This window comes from Marmota marmota, unplaced genomic scaffold (genome assembly GCF_001458135.2).
Source record: "Marmota marmota marmota unplaced genomic scaffold, marMar, whole genome shotgun sequence".
Taxonomy (NCBI): domain Eukaryota; kingdom Metazoa; phylum Chordata; class Mammalia; order Rodentia; family Sciuridae; genus Marmota; species Marmota marmota.
In genome coordinates, this window is record NW_025999982.1 from 6,698,663 (window position 1) to 6,719,485 (window position 20,823).

At 36.9% G+C, this 20,823-nt stretch overlaps 1 protein-coding gene across 1 annotated transcript in view; it reads left to right on the forward strand.

Annotated features, from left to right (window-relative positions):
* Dnah8 (dynein axonemal heavy chain 8) overlaps window positions 1-20,823 on the forward strand; it is a 280,498-nt gene that overhangs the window by 3,621 nt on the left and 256,054 nt on the right. Inside the window, exons 3-7 of the mRNA XM_015487349.2 lie at window positions 3,505-3,589; window positions 7,345-7,496; window positions 10,856-11,045; window positions 11,671-11,834; window positions 16,295-16,471. Coding sequence (XP_015342835.2) covers window positions 3,505-3,589; window positions 7,345-7,496; window positions 10,856-11,045; window positions 11,671-11,834; window positions 16,295-16,471 — 768 coding nt within the window. The remainder of the gene's footprint in view (window positions 1-3,504; window positions 3,590-7,344; window positions 7,497-10,855; window positions 11,046-11,670; window positions 11,835-16,294; window positions 16,472-20,823) is intronic.

Consider the following 20,823-nt stretch of genomic DNA (forward strand, 5'->3'; position numbering starts at 1 on the left):
TTTAAAAAAAAAAAAAAAAAAAAAAAAAGAGAGAGAGAGAGAGAGAGGGAGGGAGAGAGAAAGAAAGAAATTGGGTATATTGTAAAGTTTTTTTCTTTCTTTCTTTTTTTTTGGTATTGGGGATTGAGCTCAGGAGCCCTTGAAAACTGAGCCATATTTCCAGCTCTATTTTATATTTTATTTAGAGACAGGGTCTCACTGAGTTGCTTAGCAACCCACTTTTGCTGAGGCTGGCTTTGAACTCGTGATTCTCCTGCCTCAGCCTCCTGAGCTGCTGGGATTACAGGTGTGTGCCACCGCACCTAGCAGAAAAGTATTTCTTACATGTGAAACCTGACATGCACTCCAGGGTGAAGGCAGCTCAGTAAAGGCACCCCCAAAAGGTAGCTGACAGAGGGTGTGATGGTTCTTCTGTTTGCCATCAGATCCTTTCTGCCCTTGTCTCTGCCCTGCTCTGTGGCTCAGAGGGCTGAACTGGGCTCCCTTGTTCTCTGGGTTTTACTTGGTTTTGCCACTGAGAGGCTCCAACAGGAGACCGGAGGGCAGAAGGGGAGAGAAACCTGATCGCTCCCCACTGGCCACGCTCCTCACTCCCCATAACTACAGCTCCTCTGCACACACCTTCAGGTCTCAGCCAGGTTTAGTTACACCATTCCTTCCTCCCTTTCCTTTCAGGCCTCGGGTTGGAAATGGTTTTCCTCTGTTGTTGCTAGGGCTGTACGTCGGTTACCCTGATCTGGCCTCTAGTTGGGGCCTCCATATTTTAAAGTTTTTTCAAGAACTCTTTTTTGAATGTCTCCCTTTCTTTCCAGGACCTGACCAATACAGAGGTTTCATTGACATTGACATTCTTGCTTTTTCCTCTTTCTGTTTTACTGGTCCCTTTGTTAAGTACTGCTAGAGATAATCATTTCCCGGCTTACTGGCAGTGTTTTCCAAAGTCAAGATGGTAGTGGTAGTGTTGGGGCAGGTCCAAAATAGCTATAGTTAGGCTCCCTTGCCAGGGCTTCCAGCAGGCTATGTGGTGCTTTCAGTGTGTGACCTAGACCATGAATTGGTTATGTTATAGTCAGTGTGTGTAGTCAAGATCAGAAACACTCTGATTCAGTGTATGTACTCAAGATCAGAAACATTTGCTTGTGAGCATGTGCCCACTTATGTAACCAGTTGGCAGTGTGTTTCCTTTTTTTGGCCTGTATATTTAAAAAGGCCTATAGAAATGACTCATGGGGCTGGCTAGGGGCTATCCTCTGAATAAAAGGATGATCACTATTTCCACCATGCCTCGTATCTTCTTTCACCTGCTGGATTCCTGAACCTTGCTTCTGATTGACAGGTATGGTTCTATGGAAGGAGTGCAGAGCTGGTGACCAAAGGCTGGGGTCCAGTCTCTCAGGCTTAGTACTGTGATTGAGTGTCATTGAGACCATCACTTAAAATCTTTTTAGCTTTACTTTTCTATAAGAGGGTGTAATAATCCCATCTTTCCTATAGTTCAAGGCTGTAGTATGGATCAGACAAACTGTTGGCAAAATATTATGAAATACAAGTGTATTTTATTTTTCTTGAGATGGGGAATTTCCCAGGCTAATCTCTATTTCATAGGCATAAGCAATCCTCCTGCTAGCCTCTGGAGTAGCTGGGACTATAGGCATGTACCACTACACCTAGCTAATATAAATGAATTTTAAATTTGCAGTCATGATTTTGTCCCACAATAACATTGATTTTGCTAGTCTTATAAGTAACAGTGTATCTAAAAAGCAATGATTCATTGCATTTGGTATTCTGATGTCTTTTTATCATGGTCATGGTCATGTGCACTACTGTGTTTTTTTTTTTTTTTTTTGTACGAGAGATTGAACCCAGGGATGCTTTACCACTGAGCATCCCTAGTCCTTTTTTTTTTTTTTTTTAAAACTTTAGACACTTGTCTTTTTTAAAAAATAAATTTATATATTTATCTATTTTAGTTGTTGATGGACCTTTATTTTATTCATTTAATTTTATGGTGCTGAGGATCGAACCCAGTGCCTCACATGTGCTAGGCAAGCCCTCTAATACTGAGCTATAAAGCCAGCCCCCATCCCCAGCCCTTTTAATTTTTATTTTGAAACAGGGTCTCACTAAGTTCCTTAGGGGCCTTGTGAAACTGCTGAGACTGACCTTGAACTTGCAATCTTCCTGTCTCAGCCTCCTGAGTTGCTGGGATTACAGGCGTGCCCCACCATGCCTGGCACGTGCACTACTTTTGAGAATTTTTATGCTTCAAAGCTAAAGGGTCAGCAAGAAAAGCTGTACTTCCAGCTGTTGTATCTTGTAGGTTGTAATTATACAAAAAGGTTTAAGTTCATGCAAGAGATGGAAGAGCAGAAAATTAGGGGCCAGAGTTATGCACTTCTCTGTGGCTCTATTTCATCTCCTAGGGTAGAGGTTTTCAAATGTGGTCCCAGGACTAGCAGTATCAGCAATACCTGGAATGTGTTAGACATGCAAACTCTCATGCCCAGAGTTTTATATGTTTTTAAAAATCTCTATATGATTTTCTGATACATGCAGATGTTTGAGAACCATCATCCCAAGGGGAGTGGCTTTGCTAAACCTAAGATACTTTATCCCAACTGGTCAGTAAATGAAGAAAAACTCTCTGCCCAAGAGAGAGACTTCTTTATGATCAGAGGGACTAAGTGAAGGGGGTATCTTAACTTTGTGTTTCATATGATATAAAAGCTTATGTGACCTATCTAGTTCTCTACTTGCTAAAATACTATACTGATTCCTCAAAAGATAAAACCTTTGTGCTCATAAATATGGAAGAATCTTATTATTTATTTTTATATTGGTTTGTCTATTATATGAATCAAATTACAATTGTTAAAAGTATAATTGATTAAATAACTGGTCAAATGAAACAGTTAATAGGTGAGTTTTCTATTTTCTATGTCAGCTTTTAAAAATAACTTCTCTTAATAATAGTTTCTTATCCTTACCTCCATTTGGACTTATTTATCAACTTCTGTGACATTCTATGAGGCAGGGTCAAATAAGTGGCTGGCCAGAATGGTATAGGTAGATATCTAATGTAGGTTCAGAAATTTAATTCACCAAACTAAATAGAAATAAAAGAAAAAAATAGAACTCACTAGGTGGTAGTCCTAGGTACTCAGGAGACTGAGGCAGGAGGATTGCTGAACTCAGGAGTTTGGGGCCAGCCTGGCTGTCATAGTGAGACCCTGTCTTGGAAAGGAAAGAAAAGGAAAGGAATGGGGGGAAGGAAAACACCGTATGTTCCGTTGCAATGTTGGAGGTAAATTGGTTTTTATTTTAATCTTGCCTCTGAGGCACCTTCCTCTGTGTCCCTTCAATAGAATCTTTGAGCCTTATTTTTCTTCTTTACAAAATGATATGATTAAGATATGTGCAATGCCTCCCACAGGGGTTGCTTCATTTTATTGTAATCCCCTAGTCATTTATTGATCATCATTTGTTTCTTTTATTTAACAGCTGGAACCATTTATTCATTTTTTTGAGAAAGGTGGTTGTAAGACATTGAAATTTTTGTACCAGGAAGGAGATGCACCTGGCCTTGGTAAGCATGTTTTATGAGGATACTGTGCTAGTGATTAGTTAATGAGTGTTAAAGTATAGCATGTTTTTTCTCTTCTACATGCACAATCTTCTATTTTATATATTATTTTTACTAGAAGCTTATGTGTAAGAAAAAAAGCGTGTCTTAAGAACAGTACAATTTCAGCCCCCATTCATATTTCAGACATTGCTATAATGATGTTAGGAGAAATCTCCTTATAGAAATCATGGCCCTCTATCCGGGAACACACATTTTCACTGGAACTTAGTTGCATTTTCCTGGAACAGGTAGCCATATTGTTCACATGTTTTCAGGTGACTAGAAATGACCATGAAGCCACCCAGAGCCCAGTGGCTGCCCCTGTGGTCCTGCCTCAGTGTCTTGTGCTGGGACAGCTGGCAGCGGGGGATATCTAGTTTTCCCCACTGTTCACTTTATACCTAAAATCATTAACATGCAACCAGCTTATTAAACCTTTGTTTTAATGAGTAGGTGTGTGGGCCGTCCTTTTGGACTGCTTATCTTCTAAGGACTGTGGATTTACCTTCAATGTGTCTCTCCTATTATTTCTTTATCATTTTCCTCCTCTGCTTGCCTTAGCCTAGGCCACTATTTTATGCCTGTTCTAGTAATCTAGATTGAAAATTATAATATCTCTTATCATATTTTCTCTCTGAAATTCACAAGTTCACATTACAGATTCCTGCCAAGTAAGTATTTTTGGCCTGCTTTTATTGGCGTGGGTCTAAATTCCTCATTGTCCAAAGCCCACTGTAATCTGGGTGCACAGTACTTGTCTAGTCTGATCTAGTCTTGCAAGTGTGAATTTGGTGCTCCCTTTAAGCCACTGTTTTCATTGCTTTCTGTACACGCTTCTTTCCCACTCTCCTGACTCCACTTGCCTGTCTTCTCACATAGTTTTCTTCTCTCTGACCCTCCTTTAGGTCCCCTCATGCATTCTCTTTCTACATAGCCTTCCTAGATGGATCCATTATATCCATCACTGTTCTCTAGATTCTTGGGTCATTTAAATTTTGCATCATAAATACAGCATTTGACTATTTCCTCTAATTATTTAATATACATATGGTCATTCCTCCAAATCTGTGGGTTGTGCACCTTGGTGGTGGTGTGTTTTATTTTGAGGTTCTGGGGATTGAACCCAGGGCCTTGCATTTGCTAAGCACATGCTCTACCACAGAGCTATGCCCCAGTCTGTGCTCTGCACTTTGGATTCAAAAATTATTTTTATTTTTATTTTATTTTTTTTTTACTTATTTATTTTTTAGTTTTCGGTGGATACAACATCTTTATTTTATTTGTATGTGGTGCTGAGGATCGAACCCAGCGCCTTGCGCATGTCAAGCGAGCGTGCTACCGCTTGAGCCACACCCCCAGCCCCAAAAATTATATTTCTACTAAACATGTACAGACTTTTTCCTTGTCATTATTCCCTAAACCATTAGTGTAACAACTATTTACATAGCATTGACACTGGATTAGGTATTATATATTATTCATTAGTTATTAGGTATATAGGTATTATACATTAGCTATTATATTAGAGATGATTTTAAAGTCTATGGGAAAATGTGGGTAAGTTATATGCTATTTTATAAAAGAGACTTGAGCACCTGTGGATTTTGGTGTCCTTGGGGGTCCTAAGATACCAAAGGGCAACCATAAAACCTGCTTAATATCTAACAAAATTATGTAAACTCACAATTAGTGTCTAGATCTACTCTATAGATTCTCTGTTTCTCACAGTTCTTATCCTGGGGGGCCTGTATTTTTGTAATTCATTAAAAATGAAAACAATAGTTGAAACTTATAGAAAGATAAGAAAATATCTATAATTAGAAGAAAAATAAAAACTACCCATAGTCCTGCTCGGTTGGAGAAAGCACTGTTAATTCTTTGATGAATATTACCTGTAACTGCTTTGGTATATACCCATATTTACAAAAATGAGATCCAACTCTATGTATTTCTCTAGAGTGGCTTTTAAAATTTGATAATATTATCTTCTCTGTGCCAATAAATACATTTCTACAATTAAATTTTTAATGGTTTCATTTCATGAGGCTGATGTTGCTATAATTTTCAAAACTGATCTCCTATTACAATTTAGTTGTTTACAAGTTTTGCTCCTTTAAATGATGCCTCAATGAACATTCATTGAAGCTAAATCTATGTGGACGAGAAAGACATTCTAGGAAGAAACCTCACAGGGAAAATTGCAAGATCAAGGTAGACATATTTTTAATCATTATTTTTGTTACTTATAGAAGTAATTATTTATCAGTTTATTAAATATTTCCCTACATATCTTATATGCATTTGTTAACATACAAATGTTTGTTATAATTTAAAAATGAATCACAGCAACACATTTATTAATTTTTTACATTTTAGTCTTGACTGGCTTTTTGCACTTGCTGGTGTACCCTAGACATTTTCCATGCCATTACTTATTTCCCTCATTTGAACAAATTATATATAGTATTTCATTACAGCCGTACTGTGAGTTTTAGAAATCATTCCCCTCTAGGTGGTCCCACCCATCCCCCTTTTCAGGAAAGATCAAGCTTGTCTTATCTGCTAGAAACTATGTCACATAGCTACTCAAGGGACTAGGGAACTAGGAAAGTAGTTTTCTCCCTGGGAGTGCACACATTGCTGAACAGGACAAAATACGCTCTCTCAGCAAGGAAAAAGAGGAGGATAAAAGGGAGGTGCAATCTCTGTGAATGGGCATTTGGGCTGTTAAGTTGCTACAGGCATATGGCATGTCTTTTGGCCTCTGCAAGTAACAGAAATTGACTTTGGCCTATTCAAGCAAGACCAGAATTTTGGTTCACATAATTTAGATCTAGTTGAACTACAATTAGGCCTTGGCAAGGGTAGGAATAGAACATTTCCATGGATCTCAGGGCAATTTCTTTAGAATTCCTCACCAGATTAATATCTCTCAAATCTCATTTTTGCTTTGTGGGTCTCATTTGAAGGTTTACATTCTTGCATGGCGTAGCATTAGTCTGGGATTTTCACATTCCTATCTCTGTAGGGGTCTGGGACTGGTGTCCTCACAGAGCAGAGGGACAGCCACCCCCAAACCCAAAGGAAGAAACTGAGCAGTTAAAACACTTTTGTGGTTTTGTGATGGATATTTTGCATTTTTAAAAAAAATCCCATTTAAAAATGGTTATTTTGTAAATATTAGTTTTGCAAATTTTGTAAAATGTTTTATAAATTTTATAAATGTTTTTACAAATTAATAGTCACTAGTCATCTGACAGAATTTTTACGTTTTAATGTTTTTTTAAATTAAAGAATTATAATTAAATGTTTAATTTTTGTTGAAATCAATTGAAGAAAGGATTTAATACAAGTTGGTATCCATGAATGTATTTAGTAGAGGAACTGGAAGTGAAGGCTCCCTGAGATGGTGGCATTTCAGATGAGATCTTAAAGATGAATAGCAGTTTGATAGGCAAAGTACTCAGGGTGGGAGGGGAAGAGTGTGTGTAAAGGCCCTGAGGCCAGACCAAGAGGAGTATTAGTGTGGTGTTCAGGAAAAGGCACCAGAAAAGACTGCAATTTAAGAATTACAATTATTGACATCTTTTGATAAGACAAAAAAAAATTGGAAATTTCTTACAACAGAGTTAAACGATGGTATTAAGAGTCTCAGGATGTTACTACACTTGATCCATTATGTGATCTTATGCTAAGTTCTTGAATTTTGTTTTCAGAATGTGGTCGAACTATTCCTGGAATAACCAAAGGGTCAAAAATGATGAGATTGTATATAGACAGCACCGCCCCAGACAGTCTAAAAGGATTGTGTTTGTTTTTTGTTCGCTGTAATAATGACGTGGCTATAAATAGTAAAAATATCCATGAGGTATGTTTGAATTTTTTTCCCCAAAGATATAGTTAAACACTGCTGTATTTTCATATCACATTTTGCTTTATTTTGCTGTCCTTTTCTATATGTTGGTCTGAATAGAGTTCCAAGAAAATAATATATTCATCTATTTAAAGAAACAGAGAAATGAGCTCTAATAAAGAATAGTTATATTTGTCTTTCAGTCACTGTTTTTAAAATGCATGAAAATTCTGTTTCTTGTAGATGGTGTACAAATAAATTCTACCCTTATGTTCACCGGGAACACATTTTATTCTGTGTCACATAATTTTTAGTTACTTAACATCCCTGACACTCAATATTTCAGCTCTTTTTTAAAAAATATTTTTTAGTGTTGACAGACCTTTTATTTTATTCATTTATTTATATGCGGTGCTGAGAATTGAACCCAATGCTTCACACATGTGAGGCAAGCACTCTACCACTGAGCCACAACCCCAGCCCCAATATTTCATCTCTTTACTGTTGCAGAAGAAGAGAGAATTGACCTAGAGCCTGGGCATTGCTAACCTAGTCCTGACAAGGCAGTCCATGAGAATGGGAAAAGTAAGACTTTTGGTTACCTAGACCCAAATTTGCCTCCAAGTTTCACCACGGACTGGTGGTGCATTCTTTGGCAAGTTGCGCAACCTTTCTCTGACTCAATTCTCTACATTTTCAAATTGGGAATAATAATACCCATCTCAAGGACTATTATGAAACCAAATAATATGTGAATTCTTATTACTTCACCTGCTATATCATGGACTCTCAACAAATATGAGTTCTCTTTATTATTCTGATAGTTTTAATACCTTTTACAAATGGGAAAGGTAACTGAAATGCAATCTTAATTTAGCTTCTTTTCTGTAGATATTTTATTGCATCTTTTGTGGCTGATGTGATTGCTCTTGTTAGCATTTTTCATAAGTAATCTTTCCTTTTTCTTCCCACCTGCTTTCCTCTTTGTCTTTGAAGTCCTGTGTTTCCACCGTGATGTGTCTATGTGTGATAGTTTCTTCAGTCTGTCTTCCATTTCACTAATTCTCTTTTCAACTTGTCCATGGTTTAGTCTGTCCTTTTAAATTTATTATTATTATGGTGCCAGGGATCAATCACAGGGCCTTGTTCACGCTAGGCAAGTGCTCAACTACTGAGCCACATTCCAGCCCTGTTCTTTTTTTGTACTTTAGTCTTTGTTTTATCACAGTCACATGTGCACTTAGTTTAAAAAAGGAAGACTCATGCTATCTCACCTGTAGCTCTAAATTGTGAAAGTAAGTGCATAGGAAAAAGATATGTGAAGAGAGGTGTTGAGAGCCATGATATGTTCATTACACAGTCAAATTAGAAATCACAATTAAAGAACAAAAGTGCTCCAAAAAAAAAAAAAAAAAAAGGAAGAGGTGCAACACTAACCTCTGTGCCACTCTCTAGAAGCAATTCTTAAACTCTTTTAGCAGGTTCTTCTCTTTACTTCCTATCTCTAAATAATTCGCTCTGACAATGTACGTATTATCTGTGGACTTTTTTTTCCCCTCTTTTTGGTACTGGGGATTGAATCCAGAGGTACTTTACCATTAAGCTACCTCTCCAGCCTTTTTTATTTTTTAATTTGAGACAGGGTCTCACTAAATTGCTTAGGGCCTTGCTAAATTACTGAGGCTGGCCTTAAGCTTTTAGTTCTCCTGCCTTAGCCTCCAGAGTTATTGGGATTACAGGTGTGCACCATTGCACCCAGTTATTTGTGAACTTTTCTCTATAGAAGATGAGGATTTAGCTCCTTTTTACACTTTGGCCCCCTCCCTTATTTCCCCATTCCTGCATTCTAAACGTTATATATTTTATGCTGCATAGCTCAACATTTGTTTATATCATTATAACTATGCAAATAACACAGCAGAGACATGTAGTATACTAGTGGTTCTTAAAGTGTTACCCAAGACCTTTTCAGGGGATCTGTGAACCAACTTTTATCATAATACTAAGATTCTACTTGCCCTTTTTACTATGTTAACAATTGGTGGTGCAGAAACAATGGTGCAAAAAACTGCTGCCACCTTAGCAAGAATCAAGATAATGGCACCCACCTATATTAGTAGTCATTATAGTCTTCATTATTACTGTAGTAGTTCACTTTTGTTAGTACAACAAAATACCTGAGGCAACTAAATTATAAAGAGAAAAGGTTTATGTAGCTCACAATTTTGGAGGTTCAAGTCCAATACTGGGCAGCCCTGTTGGTTTGGTCCTCTGGTGAGGGTGCCAGATGGCAAAAGCAAGAGTACATATAAAGCAATCATGTCTCAAGCTAAAAAGCAGAGAGAGAGAGAGCGAGAGAGAGAGAGAGAAATATATATACAGAGAGAGAGAGAGCAGAAGAGGACATGTGGGGTCCCATAATCCGTTTTGAGGGCATGCCCTCAGTGACTTAAGGACCTCCCTCTAGGCCCCAACTCCCAAAATTCTTACTATCTCCCAGTAGTGCCACTCTGAGGACCAGGGCCTTATCATATGGTCCTTTGGGGGACATTCCCCATATTCAAACCATGTCAGTCGCCATCTCATAGTTAAAAACAACAAGCAGCCAATTTCCAGTGGCCCTATATGAGCCTTTGGGTGGGAGGGGGGTGAGTGTATCAGGGATTGAATTTAGGGGCACTTGACCACTGAGCCACATCCCCAGCCCTATTTTGTATTTTATTTAGAGACACGGTCTCACTGAATTGCTTAGTGCCTTGCGATTGCTGAGGCTGGCTTTGAACTTGTGATCCTCCTGTCTCAGCCTCCCAAGCTGCTGGGATTACAGGCATGCGTCACCATACCTGGCTGAGCCTTTTAGTCTTAATTTATTGGTTTGGGAGATCTAGCTCATTTAATTTATATTAATTGAGATGTCATGCTCTTGGGTAGTGGGTTTTTGGTTTTTGGGCTCTTGATTTCTTGTGACCAGTAATTTTTTTTCCCTCCAAAATCCTGGACAGAGGGCTGTTTTTTGTTTTTATTTATTTATTTTTTTAATTGTCTCCTGGCTGGATAAAGTTTTCATGCCTCTTTCAGCTGAGGACTCCTTCATGCAGGAGGCTCTGTTGCAAACCCCTGACAGTGCACAGGTCCAGGCAGAGGCTTGCTCTCCAGGCAGAATCTCCATAAAGAGCTAACTTGTGAATGGTCAGAATCAGGCAGGAGCTAAGTTTGCTGGTTTTAAAGCTCTAATGTTCATAACCACATAAGCTTTCCTAATAGTTTACAAGATGTCTTGTGTATTGCAGTAAGAAATAGATGGTGATTTTTAGTTTTTTAATGGACTTAGCATATGAAATTGCATTTGAACATCACCCCCTCCCCCTTTTCAGGAAGTACTATTTACTGTTTTGGATGCATCAGAAGGACTCTTGAACGGGATCAAGAACATGATGTCAAGTATATTTCTACCAGCTATTCATTCCACGAGCAACTGGGGTGCTTTAAACCAGTCCAAGCAGGGAGAATCTGAAAAGCACATTTTCACTGAAACCCTCAATAGGTACCTTTCATTTTTAGATGGTTAGTATAAATTTTTTGTTCACTACTAAAAATGAGTAAATTATGTTGTTAAGAAAACATTAGTGGGGGCTGGGGCTTAGCCCAGTGGCAGAGCGCTTGCCTAGCATGTGTGAGGCACTGGGTTGTATCCTTAGCACCACTTAAATGTAAACAAATAAAATAAAGCCATACTGTCCATCTACAACTACAAAAATAAAAAATAAAAAAAGAAAACATTAGTGAAAACGTTTTCATCTTGAAAGAAGATGTTAATCAAAGTAAGTATGAGACCTAGAGGTAAATTTTATGATTTGTATGAAACCATGAAAATCCCTAATTTCTAGGAATGCGTTTTAAAAAATTTTCCATTATAGTAGGAGGAATATCTTGTTACATTCTTAATAAAAACTTTTCAGCATCTTCAAAAATACATGCTTTATTATGAAATCTTTAAAATGTGTATTTCTATCATTTAATATTATATATTATACTTATGAGGAAATCAAGTCACAATCTAATGATCAATTAGAGATATATTTCTAAAAAGTATTAGATCTTTAACATTTTAGCAATTACAGCTGGAAAGCACACATTGACATTTAACAAAACATTAACTACTTTTCTTGATATTATTTGTCTCCATTAGGTGCCAGAATAAGTATTGAGGGCACAGTGATGTTAAAGAAGATAGACAATATTGATTTTTCCAAATTGCATACCTTTGAAGAAGTGACGGCCGCAGCTAGCAATTCAGAAACTGTCCGTCAGCTAGAGGAGGTGCTGATGATATGGTACAAACAGATCGAACAGGTGAGTTCACTCAAGTCATTCTACCTGGAGTCGCAGTTGTCCCATGCACCTAGCCATGTTGCATTTTGTCTCTAAGAGCTAAGGGAAGAGGAGCTCGAAACCTTCTTCTAGATTCTGTTCTGAAACTCAGCTTGTTGTTGGCTCTGGAGCAAAACCGTTGTTCTTTGTGGACTACTTAAAATCAATTTTAGGTATTTCTCCCTTTAAAGGGGAAATGAAATCATGAGGGATAGCCAGTATCTATCCCCAACAATTTGTTTATTGTCATACTCTCTGTGAAATAGAGAGGGAGAGGACATAATGATGAGCCACTGTACTAGACACAAAATAAATGCCTCTTTGTTGATCAGTGGAGTCACCTGTGTTGTCATAGAGGTTCAGACTATGCTTGCTCCTATGAGTATTGGAGGCACATCTGCAGTTCTCTGGTCAAAAAAAAAAAAAATTCTCTAGCCATAGGAAAAGCAATAGTAGGAGTAGAATGCAGGTCAAAATTATGAGAGACTTGGACTCACACTGCAAATAATGCAAAAACACAAAATCCAAACGATAATAACCAAAACCAAAAACAAAAAATTAACCCAGACATCATGCAATTTCCCTAAACTGAAAGAGGCCCCTGGGAGCGGACTCAGATCTGTGGTTCATAAGCACAGTGGAATCAGAGAAGAAAATCTTCAGGTACCTGAAGAGAGAGAAGCAGGAGAGAAAGCAGGAGGAGGAAGAAATCATTTCTAGTTTGACCCTTTTTAGAACTGTGCAGAAGGTGCAATTGGGGGTATCAAAAACTGGAGGGCTTGGAGGCTCCTTAGGAGAGCCTGGAACACTGACCCACAGAGTTGGCCCAGAGCACTCACCCCAGAATTTGCTTCCAGGTCTCCCTAGGTTGAAGCAAGCAGTTGCCCACCAGAGAACCCCTGCAGTGGTCTCCTGTACTATTGGAGAAGTGTCTGGGGTGGGCTGGCTTCTTGGTTTGTAGACAGTGGGCTCCTTGCTGTCACCTCACATGCTGGAAAACAGAACCATCATGACTGAATCACTTCCCAAAGTCCCCACCTCCAAAGACTGTCACACTAGAGAGTAGGTTTCAGTAGGTGAGTTTTGGGGGCATACACATTTAATCTATAGCAATATCTTAGGAATCATTTTATAACCCCCCCATTCAACATTTTCTTTCATTCATTCATGTTGGTACAAGCAAATTGAATTCATTCACTTAACTGCGGTCTGGTATTCCTCTATGAATAAACCTTAGTTTTATTATGTAGACTTTCAGACACATAGGAGAAATTTAAATTATATCTCTATTTAAGGAGGTAGAGAAGTTTATTTATTCATTCCCCCGGGAAGAGGATTGTTTGTACTCTTCCTGTTACAAAAAACAATAACACATATTATTGTTCTAGGGCTTCTTTTCGCATGTTCAGGAGTTTCTCAATGGGATTGCTGGGAATATTTGCATACAGATCTTTCATTGGCTATTACCAAACTCCCCAAATAGTGGTTATATATACATAAAGTGGAAGTTCTAAATAATATATATTTATTTATGTGTATATATATAAATACAAATATATAAGTATATATATAAATATGTAAATATAAATATAATACACACACACACACACATACATACACACATACACACACCATCCTGGGGATTGAATGCAGGGACACTTCATTACTGAACTACATCTCCAGCCCTTTTCATTTTTTAGTTTGAGAAGGGGCCTTGCTAAGTTGCTGAGCCTGACCTTGAAATTATGATCCCCCTGCTTCAACCTCCTAAGTAGCTGGGATTACATGCATGAGTCACTACATCAGATTTAGTTTACATTTTTTTTACAGAAGCTTCTGAGTGTTCTCATTTCTTCAAAGCTTTGATTACATCTGGGATTGTCAGGTTTTTAACCGTTGCTGGTATATTGGGTGTGAGATGGCATCTTGACTGACTTTGTATTACCCTGAATACTGTTGATGTGGAGTGTGTTTAATGGCTGTGTAGGCTTCCTCTTTGTTGAGTGGCCTGCCCTCTGCTTGGCTCAGTTTTCTTTTGGATTGTTGAATGTTATCTTACTGAAGTGCTGGAGTTTAAGTAATATCTTCCAGGTGTTGATCCTTGGTTGGTCTCCACTGTGCCATGTCTTTTCAATTGGTGTGTCTTTAGAAATGTGGAAGTTTTAAATTTTAATGTAGTTAAGTGGTATATATTACAAATGTCAATCCCGTCTCAACTGAGCTACCTCCAGTGACTAGGAACTTCTATGTTTTTTTGTATTTTATTTAGGAATCCTTTTCTAGTTCTATGAAAATTTTCTCCTAAATTATTTATTTAAATAATGAAATGTAATGCAAAGATGAATGCAATAAAAGAAACAAGTTGTAAAATTAACACCTGTGGGGCTGGGGCTGTAGCTCAGTGGTGAAGCACCTGCTTCAAATGTGTGAGGCAAAGGGTTCAATCCTCAGCACCACATAAAAATAAATAAAGATACTGTGTGTTTATCTAAAACTAAAAAATATCAAAAAAAAAAAAAAAAAGAAAAACTTAACAACTGTGTAAACTTTGCTCAGGTTAAAGAAATAGAACATTCTACTGGGTAATCCCAACCTCTTGGGAGACTGAGGCAGGAGGACGGAAAGTTTGAGGCCAGCCTGGGCAATGGAGAGAAAGAAAACAGAACATTCCCAGTACCTTGTCTTCCTCTTCCCAGTTTTAAATACCGTTTCTTCCCCCATTGTGACTGTATCTTGACAGTTACGATATTCAATTTTGTGCTTTTCTTTATAGTTTTACCCTTACTTTGTATAGAAATTTAACCATTTCATCTTATTTTATATTTTGTGATGTTGGGGACGGAATCCAGGGTCTTACACGCATTAGGCAGGTGTCCCACCACTGAGTTACATCTGCAGCCCTTCTGATTTTATTTCTGACATTCAGTTTTTTAGTCTGCCTGGAGTTAGTTATTTTTGTGTGTGTGCATGTGTGCGTGATGTGAAGTAGGAATCCAATTTTGACTTTTTTCACAGTTAGCCAGATATCCCAATTTAATATCCTCTGTTAAATTGCTTATTTAACAGTTCATTCTTTCCTTAAAGATGTCTAATACATCAAAGTACACTCTACTATCATGTCTAAAATTTGTAATATCACCTCTGTCTATATTGTTTTATTTTTAAATTTTTATTGGTACATTATAATTATACATGTGGTGGAATCTGTTATTATATATGTGTACATATACACAATATAACAATATAACTTGGTTAGTTTCATTCTATATCAAGTTTTTGCTCTTCTGTCTGTCCCACTGGTCTATTTATTTGTTTTGTAGACTCATACCATGCTGCTTTAATTTCTGGAGCTTTTAGAAATCAACACTTTGTATGTCAAGTTTCTTTGCTTTTTTTTAAATTCAAAATTGCATTGATTATATCTGCAAATTGTTCTTCCAAATCTGAAGATTGGGTTATCAAGTACCAAGAACAACTCTTGAGATTTTGATTGGAATTTCATTGAATGTATATATTCCTTTAGAGAAAACTGGCTTCTTTATATTATTGAATTTTTCCACCCATAAACATGTCTCTCACTTATTTAAGTCTTCTCTTATGTTCTAAATGTAGTGTTCTTACTGTCCCAGAAAGGTCTTACATATTTTTTGTTAGATATTTCTAAAAAAAAATTATCATTGCAATTATTTGCTGTTATAGATGATATCTTTTTAGAAATTACATTTCAGATGGCTATATGGCTTGTGAAAAAGTGCTACTGGTTTTTATGTAGAGGTCCAACAACCCTACTGAATATTTCACTTTTAATAATTATTAAGATTTATATTTAATATTCTTAACATTTTAAAGATATAGCCAACCATATGATCTGTGATTATGCCCTTTTAAAAAATTTCCAATCAGTAATGCCTTTTGTTTACCTATCTTTTTCTGGCACTTCCTTTACCAGTGGAATGGAAGTGGGTGGTGATAGTGGCAAACTTTCCCTGCCCTTGGTTTTAAAGTGATGATGTTCACAGTTTCACCTTTATGATGTTTGTGATGTTTGCTGGCGTTTTCAATAGATACTACTTATCATGTTCAAAAAGTTCCTTTCTCCTCTCTGCTAAGTTTTATTTGTTATTTTTTTTTAGTTTTAGTTGGACACAATACCTTTATTGTTATTTTTTTTTTTTAGTTTTAGTTGGACACAATACCTTTATTTTATTTTTTTAATTTTTATGTGACGCTGAGGATAGAACGCAGCACCTAGCATGTGCTAGGCAAGCACCCTACTGCTGAGCCACAACCCCAGCCCCATGCTTGCTAAGTTTTTAAACATTATTCAGTGTTACTATTATTTATACTTTTTGGTTTTTTCAAAAGATGCAGTGAGATTTTAACCAAGAAGAATATATCCTTTCTATATTCCATATATATGTGTATACATATTTAAATTGCAGGTGCTTATTGAGAGCGAGCAGATGAGAAAAGAAGCTGACGACTCAGGTCCACTCACCGAGTTGGAACACTGGAAACGGATGTCAGCCAAGTTCAACTATATCATTGAGCAGATTAAAGGGTCAAGTTGTAAGGCTGTCATAAATGTGCTGAACGTTGCGCACTCCAAACTGTTAAAGGTAAAAGGCCTTTTAGTTTACATTTTGGTATAATTCAGAACAACTGAACCAAAAATTACCTTTATTGAACTGCTTCTTTTTAAAAAAATTTAAATCAAGACATAACATTTATATATTTTTATGGGGTACATTATTATGCAATACATGTATGCAATGTGTAATAAGTCGGTAACAAACATTTCCATGACTTCCAACATTAATCGTTTTTATGTGTTGAGAATTTTCTACTCATTTTGAAGTACAACATAGATTGTTTTAATCAGTAGTTAACCCTACTATGCTAGAAAAACCAGGATTGATTTCTCCGGGCTTATTGGCCTTCTTCCTATCCTCTCTCCATGCTCTTCCATTCCTCTCCCAGATCAATGCTACTTAACATAATGTACCAGATATTTAGAAGTGTTAAGCTTTGAGTGAAGCTTTCTCATGTGCCACAATCATTTCCATCAGAGGAAATGAAGACACATTTCTCAATATTTTGTGCACCAGTTTTGAAAGAGCTACCTATAGAGTGATTGCCAGAAAAGAAATGATCACTTTTATTTTAAAAATTGTTTTAGAGCTGGGTATAGTGGTCTTAAAAATAAAAAGAGCTGCGGGAAGAGCTAAGTGGTTAAGCACTCCTGGGTTCAATCCCCAGTACTGTGAAAATTAATTACATCATTTCTAATGTTTAAATTGTCATACCATATTATTTAATTAGTAAATATCACACTGTATCAATTTCTAATTACCACCTCTCTACACCCCAGTAGTAAATCTTGGAAATGTATGCCATTAGATCCAGCTATATAATTTTTCCAAAATGGTCATGTATCTGATCATTTTTTAGTGAACAAGTTTTCCTTTCTCTTTCCCCATCCCTTCTTCCCTCTTCATTTTTGCAGCAGCTTTATGATATACTTCACATATATTCATCATTTGATGTGTACAATTTGGTGATTTTTAATATATTTACAGAGTTGTGTAACCACAATAAATTTTAATTTTTTTTTAAATATATTTTTAGTTGTCAAATGGATCTTTATTTATTTACATGCAGTGCTGAGAATTGAACCCTGTGCCTCACATATGTTAGTCAAGAGTTCTACCACTGAGCCATGACCCCAGCCCCTGTTTCTTTATATTTTAGTAGAGACAGGGTCTTGCTGAGTTGCTAAGTGTCTTGCTAAGTTGCTGAAACTGGCTTTGAACTTGGGATCCTCCTGCCTCAGCCTCCCGAGCTGCTGGGATTATAGGCATGCACTACCGTGCCCAGCTTCTTAATATTTCACATGTAATATGAAAATTATAGAAAACCTCTATGTCTTCTTTAGATATAAATGGGAAATCAGGGCTGGGGTTTTGGCTCAGTGGCAGAGTGCTTGCCTAAAACATCTGAGGCACTGGGTTTGATCCTCAGCCCCACATAAATAAATAAATAAATAAATAAAGGTATTATGTTCATCTACAACTAAAAAAATATATTTAAAAATGGGAAATTGGGGCTAGGGTTGTGGCTCAGCGGTAGAGTGCGTGCCTAGCATGTATGAGGCCCTGGGTTTGATCCTCAGCACCACATAAAAAACAAAAAAATAAAATAAAGGTATTGTGTCCAACTACAGCTAAAAAGTAAATTTAAAAAATGGGAAATCATAGAAACTAGTATTTGTTGAGAATGTAGTGTGGTGTTTTCCAATCTTGAATGGTGTCACCTCTTGTGAATCACTTCTAGGCAGGAGGGCAGTTCAGACAGTTGTATTTTTAAAGATGCTCATGGGCTAGAGAATCCCCAACCTTTTGTTCTAGGCATTGTGATATGTGCTTCAAATATGTTTCCATTCTGTATACACAACAATCCTTGTTTCAAAGATTAAGAGATTTAATTTGAGTATCTCTAAATTGATGGAACCAAATTTGAGGCTGTTTTTGCTGGCATTTTGGGCTGAATTTTTTTTCCCTTGTCACTATGCCGCTGCCTTCAAGGTATTCTCTAAGTTAAAATGCTTTCTAAGTAATTTATATTAGTGTCTGATTTCTGTGTTCAGCATTCTCCATTCTGATTTCTGAAGAGATGGGTAGATCTTCCACTGAGGTGGCAGTCCTGGTCACCTGGCTTGGTTGGCCAGCCTTGGGTAAATGGCTGATTTCACATAGAATTGGCAAAGAGAGAGGTTCACATCCTAAGAGGGCATCAGAAAATGAGAAGTTTATGTGGCACAGGAGAGAAGAAAGTGGGTTGAGAGTCCTGGGCAGGTGTAGTTCTTCCTTCTTTGTGGAAATTCATTATCTATCCAGGGGCTCCAAGAGGGAGAACAGGAAGACACTTCAGAGGCAGAGTCTGTTAACTGATGTCATAAAGAGATGATGAACTTAATTCAAAACTACATTATTAGTGTTGTTATTTGCAAAAAATTATGACTTTCTTAAACTTCACTCTCTGTTGATTTCTACCCCTAGTACTAGCAACTGGAGTTCTGTTGGGAAGCTTTTAAAATTTTGTTTCATATAAAAACACTGATGTGAGCTTTTGGATGTTTCTGTGTGTAAGACCAGGGGTAAAGGAAACCAGATTATATAGTGTTAGAGAAATAGGGCTGTGGCTGCAATTCAGTCAGCAGCCCAAAGACTCTATTCTCTAACTCTACAACCCGAGCAAAAGGAAGACTATCAAAAAAAAAAAAAAAAAAGTAAAAGAAAAGTTAGAGTTATTACTTGTTGCAAGCATTTGAGTTGAAATACACATATACCTGAAGCTTTCTCCATGAATACCTACAAATAGCCCTTGATATAAAAAATAATAGATGTAGTGAGTAAAATTGAAGCATATGTTAAATTGAATGATGGTTATAGGTGGTCATTATGCTGTTCCCTGTACTTCTTTTTGTATTCAGGGCTTTTCATTATAAAAAATAAACTTGGAAGACAGATACAATGCTTCTTATTATTGTCAAGAGCTCTGAATTTTGAGATATACTGATTTCAACTTCTTAATTCAAAGGACTTGTTTAAATTTATAGAATTTTAAAATCATTTAGTTCATCCTAGTAATTTAAACTTTGTTCAGCTGTTATTGTCATGGAAGTGTCTTATTATTATTATTTGGTGGTTGTTGAGCTTTTTACTGTTTCTGAGCTAGGAAGATTTCAGGCCTTACCTTTTGAAATGACAGCAGTGTTAACAGTAGTGAGTCATATGATTTCTTCCCACTCACACACCTACTACTGCTATCGTTTCAAAATTACTTTTTCCCATTCATTTTCTTTACTGTCATTAAAAGCAACCATCAATTGCTTTTTATCTTATAATTGTGATTTAGGTAGAAAAAGTGCAAAGGATTCTTGCTTTCGTTTCTGGAAGTTTGCTTAATTTTTATTGTCCTGGTATTATGCTTTGGGCATATCTACTGTAATATGTTTCACATAACAATATCTGAACACTGTATCTTAATAGGAAGAACTTTGCATTCAGGGAGTGATTATAAATAATGATATTTATCTGGGAGTGGTGGTGCATGCTTATAATCCCAGTGTTTCTTGTAATCCTAGTAGCTCAGGAGGCCGAGGCAAGAGGATCATGAGTTCAATGCTAGCCTCAGCAATTTAGTGAGGCCCTAAACAACTTAGCTAGACTCTGTTTCAAAACATAAAAAGGGCTGGGATATGGCTCAGTGGTGAGGTGCCCCTGGGTTCAATCCCCAGTACCAAAAATAAATAAATAAATAAATAAGTAAAAGATATTTAAAACTTGGATGAAAGGCATTTCCTGAGGGACCCATTTGATGCCATCCCTGAGCTCTCTTCATTGGAGTTTGATTTAGCACAGGTGGAAGGGACTCCTAGGCATAATTTTAATTGGATATTTTGGACCTGTGATCCATAATATGGATTATGACATGCAAGGTTCAGTATAAAGCAATGATGTTGATTTCCATAAGCTTCATAAAATTGATTTAATTATTTGTGGTTACATTTCCACTTAGGACATATAATATACTAATCAGTAATTGTTCTTCCGAATTTCATTTATTTGTCAGCATTTTTAAAATGTTAAAAATCTTTATATATAGTTATCTTGTCCCCTCAATTAAAAGGCAAGCTCCAGGAATGCCTTTGATCTTTTCTGTGCTGCCCTAGTGATTTGCACCCTGGCTATAAGCAGGGTCTCAAAATCTGAGCTACGTAACTCATAGCTGTGGGACCTTGGGCAAGCTTTTTTAACTTCCCGCCTCTCTATTTTCTCAATTGAAAAATGAAAATAATAATTATACTTTATTACATAGCTTCTAAGACACTTTTATTTTTTACACTTTAATACCTCTGAACTCAGGACACACTTCATTGTCAGCTGAGTTTTATGAATCATTATGGGTA